At 43.0% G+C, this 7,156-nt stretch overlaps 1 protein-coding gene across 1 annotated transcript; it reads right to left on the bottom strand.

Moving 5' to 3' along the window:
• Positions 1-382: 382 nt before the first annotated feature.
• On the bottom strand, positions 383-1,360 carry LOC102754541 (olfactory receptor 1J4). The gene has a single exon (XM_006766126.1). The coding sequence runs from the start codon at positions 1,358-1,360 to the stop codon at positions 383-385; it is 978 nt and encodes a 325-aa protein (XP_006766189.1).
• Positions 1,361-7,156: the final 5,796 nt, after the last annotated feature.

Genomic DNA, 7,156 nt, shown 5'->3' with positions numbered 1-7,156 from the left:
GAAATACGCATAATCAGCTTGAAGCCAAGAAAAGGCAACATTAAAAAATAAATGGAAAGTTCACCAGAAGTAAACTATGATGCTAAATCAGGGCGTCCTTATTAACACAGTGTAAACAATACATAAACAAAAACAGACATGACTCAAAGGAAAAAAACAAAAATCCACAATTATAATTGTGCAAAATGTTTTGCATGAGATTTTGCATACATCTTGTAAGAGATGATGAACAAGCAAAAAATATTAATTAGTAATATAGAATTATTAACAATCCAAGTAGCAAATGTGAACTAGTTAACATATTAACAACACATGTACATGATGATAAAACACATATTCTATGAAAGTTATATGGAGGTTCAACCATACAATAATTTTAGATCTATCTTCCTATGCTCCTGACTGCAACAGGAGGATTTAGTGATTGCTGCTTAAGGAACTTAACCCTATTGACACACATCTCTGAGGCCTGTTTTATATCTCTGTTCCTCAGGCTGTAGATGAAGGGGTTCAGCATGGGGGTAACTATTGTATACATGACCGAAGCAATTATGTCTTTAGAATCCCATGATGAGGAGGAAAAGTAAACACCAGCAAGTGTCCCGTAGTATAAAGACACCACAAAGAGATGGGAGCCACAGGTAGAAAAGGCTTTAAAGAGTTTCTTAGTAGAGGGCACCCTCAGCATGATAGTCCCTATACGGATATAGGAGCCCAGGATAATACCAAAACAAACAAAGAAAATTATTCCTGTTTCAGTGAATATGACCAGCACATTGAGGGAGGTGTCTGAACAGCTCAGCTTCAGGAGTGCAGCGAGGTCACAGAAGAAGTGGGTAATGGTATTGTCAGCACAGAAAGACAGTCGGACCAAGAGGAGGGTATGAATAAGAGCATGGACACAGGCAACTATCCAAGAGCCAGCCACCAGCAATGCACACAGCCCCTCCCTCATGATGGTGGTATAGTACAGAGGGTGACAGATGGCCACATACCTGTCATATGCCATCACAGCCAGAAGAAAATTGTCAAGACCAGCAAAATGTATGAAAAAATACAACTGAGAAATACACCCCCCATAGGAGATGGATTGTTGCCGAGTCTGCATGTCCATGAGCATCTTAGGGACAGTGACAGAGGAGAGAGAAATGTCAGAGAAGGCCAAGTGGCTGAGGAAGAAGTACATGGGTGTGTGCAGGCGAGAGTCCAGCCTGATGAGCAGGATGATGAGCAGGTTGCCCAGCACCGTGGTCAGGTACATGCCCAGGAACAGGGTGAAGAACACGCCCTGCTGCCCTGGCGGGATGGGGAGCCCCAGGAGGAGGAACTGGGAACCGCTGCTCTGGTTCTCAGGCCTCATGCTGCTCTTCTCTCTCCTGAGGATGAAAGGACAGTGAAAAAGACCAGAGACATTGAATGTGTTTATGGTCACCACTGTAGGGTTTCCTACTTTCTCTTGGAGAAAATAACATCTCCTTGCATTCATATAATCTGCTAGAGCTTTCATTGCAAGCAACACACATTCAATGCCCAATATGGTGTCTTTCAAATGAAAACAGAACAAATTCATCTTTATTTTCTTAATCACCCAGGTTCCTGGCACCATGCTACTAATTAGAGATGCAAGAATAAATGGGACACACAGGACCTCTTTCCTCTGCCCCCTGACCCTCTGGGAACCCCTGACAGAGGACTGAGTAAAGGTAAGGCTCTGCAGCCAGATTCCTTGTGCTATGAGTCTGGTGACATCGCTCTTTGGATGACTGATTTAAGGAGCTGATTCTATCGTGGTTACATGTTGTGCCACAGTATGTGAAGATACCAGTATCACACATTCCTAGAGTCAATAAGAGGGTTCTAATTCAAAACACATGAATATCTAAGAACAGTGACTGTATAAAATAAACACATAAAATTTTAATTATTGTTTTTATGATGTGCTAACTACCCAAATGAAGCCAAGATCAAATGTAGAAATTCAATCAAAAAGCATCTTGAGAAGATCAGCGCAAAGGGCCAAGGAGCTGACCTAGCCCCTTGTGCTACCTTATCGGAGCTCTCGCCCTCTCAAGAGGCATTGCTGAGCTCATATCCTGTCATTGGGTAAATCTTCTGGTGAGACAAGTTGCCGGGAGCCAGTCCATCCTTGCTGTTTCAAGGGACCTGGCATATATGGCATACTGTTCTTAATATGTTTGCTCACCTTCTTGGCACTGTGTTTTAACCAAGGTCACCTCTCCGAGAAAGGTTGTTTCCCCAGGTAGGGATTTTCCCCTGAAGTTAGGGAGGAAATAAAAGCTCTTAACTGCCAGGCAGGTAATTAATCACTTTAGAACCTAGACAGAACCTGGCTGCAGAAGCCGGCTACAGAACCTGGCGACTGAACCTGGCCGGAGAACCTAGCGAGAGAACATGGCTACAGAACCTGGCTGGAGAACCTGGAGAACGTGGCTGGAGAACCTAGCAAGAGAACATGGACACAGAACTTGGCTGGATATTGTGGCTAGAGATCCTGGCAAGGCTGCTGATCAACTGAACGCTGTCTCCGTGTCATTCCTTCTTCGCCGACTCCGTCCACACCTTTGGGGACCCCTGGACCCGCTGGGGTTGGACCCCAGCAACAAGTCTAAATGCACATCCATTTTTTGCCAAGAAGTAAACTTACCTCAGTGCATCTATCACCATCTGCATCTGGTGCTTAGAGCTGGCTCTGAAATGAGGATCCATAGCAAGAGAGACCTGAGATCAGGCATGTGAGAACTGGGGACCCTGAAGGATGAGAAGTGTCTATTAGGATTCACAGTTACCTGACTGACCATCACTATTTCTAGTACTGATCTTCACATTTATAATAATTGACATTTAGTGAACACTCTGTCAAACCAATCCATTTTTGCATTTATTGCCACAGTTAGTAACTGCTATAGTCTTAATTCTCTCATGTTTCTTAGATATATTAGAATCTTTGCTCCTATGACCCTGCTGTTTCTCCCTCTTTTTAATTAGACAAAAGAGCCAGGACCTTAAGAAATATAGTCTCAGGATTTGAGGAAGTCCTTCTGCTCAGACTGCGGTCACCACTCATAGTCCTACAGCCCAGTATTTTGCAAATGGATTTCATGTACCTTCAATTTCACTCAATCTACCATTGTTTATTCTGTGTTTGGGAAGTAGAGAAGATGGTGATATTTGTTCCTTAATTTACTAACAGGAAAAGTGAGATGGCTTACACAATTTCACATAGACATTACCCAGCGGAACCTGGTCTCAAAGGTAGATTTTCTTGTCATCTTTTCACTGGGAAGAGAATTCATGCATTTCTTCCTGTGGGAGGTAGAAAGGTTACGCTAAAGTTGAATGTCAAAATACCCATAAGCTTGGGAGAGGAACTTGGCATTGATATTGTTGTGTGTGTGCATAATAAGGTTAAGTAATCCCAGTAAATAACTAGGATCTGAAACATCTCCTGGAAGAGACCCATTTCAAGGAAAAGGAACAATATAGAAATGGCACCTTGATTCTGTCAGCACCATGAGTGAAAGAGGTGGCTGAGAGACACTTAGTAATAGAGAGGAGAAGCGGCTGCCTGGAGGTCCAGGGGAGTCTTTGGTTGGATAATTTTCCTGTCAGGTACCAGGTATTGTCTCCTAGCATTTAGGAAATGGAGAGTCAGTTGTCATGGCCTCCTACAGGCTACAAATTACTAAGTGCTTACAATGTGCTAGTATTTAAGCACCTTACAGACCAGATTCCACAGTGATTGTCGTTATTCCCACTTGACAGTGGAGGCTACTGAGCATCTACGACCACAAAGCTGTTAAGTGGGGAAAAGACATAGAATTGAGTGTAGACATATGTGATATCAGATATGAGCATTTAGTTTCTAAACTATGTAACAAAGTTGAAGAAAAAGTTCAAAAGCATTGGGCTTCCAGGGATGCTCCTATATTATTTAAGTCACTGAAAAATGACTTACTTCTGCTCAGACTGCGGTCACCACTCATAGTCCTACAGCCCAGTATTTTGCAAATGGATTTCATGTACCTTCAATTTCACTCAATCTACCATTGTTTATTCTGTGTCTGGGAAGTAGAGAAGATGGTGATATTTTATCCCAGTCAGTTGGGATAATTGCCCCACTTCCTGCAGGCCCCTTGGGAAGGAACATGGTTAGGGGCCAGAGAGACTGAACTGCAACTGCAGTCCCAGCAGACAGTGTCCATAATGTCATTGATACCTAGGGCCTCTGCCCAAGTCTCCAGGTGGCAAGCAGAAGGTTCCCAGTTGCCCGTGGCCTCTGCATCACAATTCCAATGATGTCATTCAGCAGGCTCCCAAAACCTATACAGACCTCTGTTAGAACACAAAGCCCCTTCAACAGGTGGGTGAACAACAGATCTTCAAAATGGGCTTTTTTTGGAGCACCCTGTGTGGGTTCTGGTCTGTACCTATGGTGAATCCCAACATATAAAAGCAAGATATTTATTGGCCTTTTCATTATCTTGGTTTTAAGTCTCCCTCCTATGTATCTTCTGTATGAAGAAAGTCAAGGTGTGAGTTTGTTACACACAGGAGCACTCACACACTATCAAAGCCACAGCCTTGCCAAAGGGAGACTTACAGACTTCCCTGGCTTACACTCAAGCTAGGTAAATACAGCCAGAGTGAGAGTCAACATCACACAAATATATGCAAAACTCACACAAAACACACTCACAGGTGTGCAACAGTTGCGCACACGAAACTATCAAGCATCCTCCACCACACACATTGCAGTCACATGTAGTCACACATTCAAATAACAAGTGATGAACAAGGTCTTCCATGCAGTACACAGGCAACAAAACACAAGGAAAAGAAGGCAGACATCGCCGTGGAAACTCCCGGCTTCCCTGACCTATAGTTATCCTCAGTGGAAGCATTCAGTATGTGAGTCAGTGACACACACACAAAGTCATACAACACAACACACACATGAATATGGAGATTTCTGGGTTCCTTCCAATCTATACCAGAGCTATGAGTTCTGATACCTTGTGCTTTGTGCTGTTTCCCCAAATCTTCAGTTTCTGTGCAGGAGACGCAGGCTTAAAGGGAAGGAAAAAAAACTTTCGTGGTCCAGGACCTTTACAGATTCTCATGTCTGTTCACCAGCATCAAAACAGTGAGCAGGTGATCTCCTTTTAGCTTCAGAAAGAGACCCCAGAGGGAGACAGCCCCAAGACTCCCAGTCAGTTGGGATAATTGCCCCACTTCCTGCAGGCCCCTTGGGAAGGAACATGGTTAGGGGCCAGAGAGACTGAACTGCAACTGCAGTCCCAGCAGACAGTGTCCGTAATGTCATTGATACCTAGGGCCTCTGCCCAAGTCTCCAGGTGGCAAGCAGAAGGTTCCCAGTTGCCCGTGGCCTCTGCATCACAATTCCAATGATGTCATTCAGCAGGCTCCCAAAACCTATACAGACCTCTGTTAGAACACAAAGCCCCTTCAACAGGTGAGTGAACAAAAAAGCTGTAGTATATCTGTACAGTGGAATTGTACTTGCCAATAAAAAGAATCATCTAAAGAGCAAAAGGAATATAAAAATGTCTTGACACATATTCATCATTAAACAATCTCAAAATGCTTATGCTGAGTGAAAGAAGGCAGCAATAAAAGAATAGATTCTGTATGATCCCACTTAGATAAACTTCTAGCAGGTACAAACTAATTGATGTGAGAGAAACAGATCAGTGGTTCCCCTGGGGGACAGAGGTGAGGAGCAAAGAAGGAGCAGGAGGTAGGCTTGGGGAAACTTCCTGGTCCTGACACCTTAATGGGTGTATACATATGTCAGAAGTATTCAAATTGTATATATTTTAAATATATGACTTTTTTTGCATTCACTTAAACCTCAAAAAAATCTCTTTATTTTTTAAGTGTATCCTCATTTTTGAAAGTATTATAGTTGTCACCTTTTCCCCCCCCATTGACTCCCTCCACCCCACACCTGCCCCTCCCAGGCCTTCACCACACTATTGTCTGTGTCCATGGGCTATGCATATATGCATATAAGGTCCCTGGTTCATAATTCCCACAAGCCCCACCCCCACCTTCCCTCTAAGGTACATCATCTATTCCATGCTTCTATATCTCTGGATCTATTTTGTTCATTAGTTTATCTTGTTCATTAGATTCCACATCTGAGTGAGACCATATGATACCTATTTTTAATTTACTAATATTTTAATTAAAATTTTAAATTACAGTTTATATTCAATATTATTTTGTATTAGTTTCACATGTACAGCATAGTGGTTAGACAATCATGTACTTTATAAAGTGTTCATCCTGATATTTCCAGTACTCAATGGGCAACACACAGTTAATCACAATATTATTGACTATATTCCCTATGCTGTATCTTATATCTTCATGACTATTTTGTAACTTCTTTTTTATTTTATTTTATTTTTTAAATTTATCTTTATTGTTGAAAGTATTACAGATGTCCCCTTTTCCCCAATTGATCCCCTCCACCCCACTTCCACCCCATCCCCATGCCTTCACTGTATTATTGTCTGTGTCCATGGTTCTGCACATATGCATATTTTCTCTTTGGTTAATCTCTCGCTGTCCCCTTTCCCTCTGAAATACATCAGTCTGCTGCATGCTTCAATGTCCCTGGGTCTCTTTTGCTAGTCAGTTTATTGTGTTCAATAGATTCCACATATAAGTTAGATCATGTATTATTTATCTTTCTCTGACTGGCTTATTTTACTTAGCATAATACTCTCCAGGTCTCTCCATGCTGTCTCAAAGGTTAAGAGATCCTTCTTTTTCACAGCTGCATAGTATTCCATTGTGAAATATGTGACTGTGTTTTGTTTGTTTTAATTCATTCATCTACTGAGGGGCACTTGGGCTGTTTCCAGATCTTAGATACTATAACCAACTAGAGGCCCAGTGCACAAAAATTTGTACACTCGGGGGGGGGGTCCCTCAGCCCGGCCTGTGCCCTCTCACAGTCTGGGACCCCTCGGGAGATAACGACCTGCTGGCTTAGGCCTGCTCCCAGTGGCAGAGGGCAGGCCCAATCCCTAGGTGCAGCCCCTGGTCGGGCTCAGAGCAGGGCTGATTGGGGAGTTGGGGCGCCCCCCCCTGTCATGCACAGACC

Source organism: Myotis davidii, unplaced genomic scaffold (assembly GCF_000327345.1).
Source record: "Myotis davidii unplaced genomic scaffold, ASM32734v1 scaffold1082, whole genome shotgun sequence".
Lineage (NCBI taxonomy): Eukaryota > Metazoa > Chordata > Mammalia > Chiroptera > Vespertilionidae > Myotis > Myotis davidii.
This window is presented reverse-complemented; position numbering and strand designations above follow the sequence as displayed.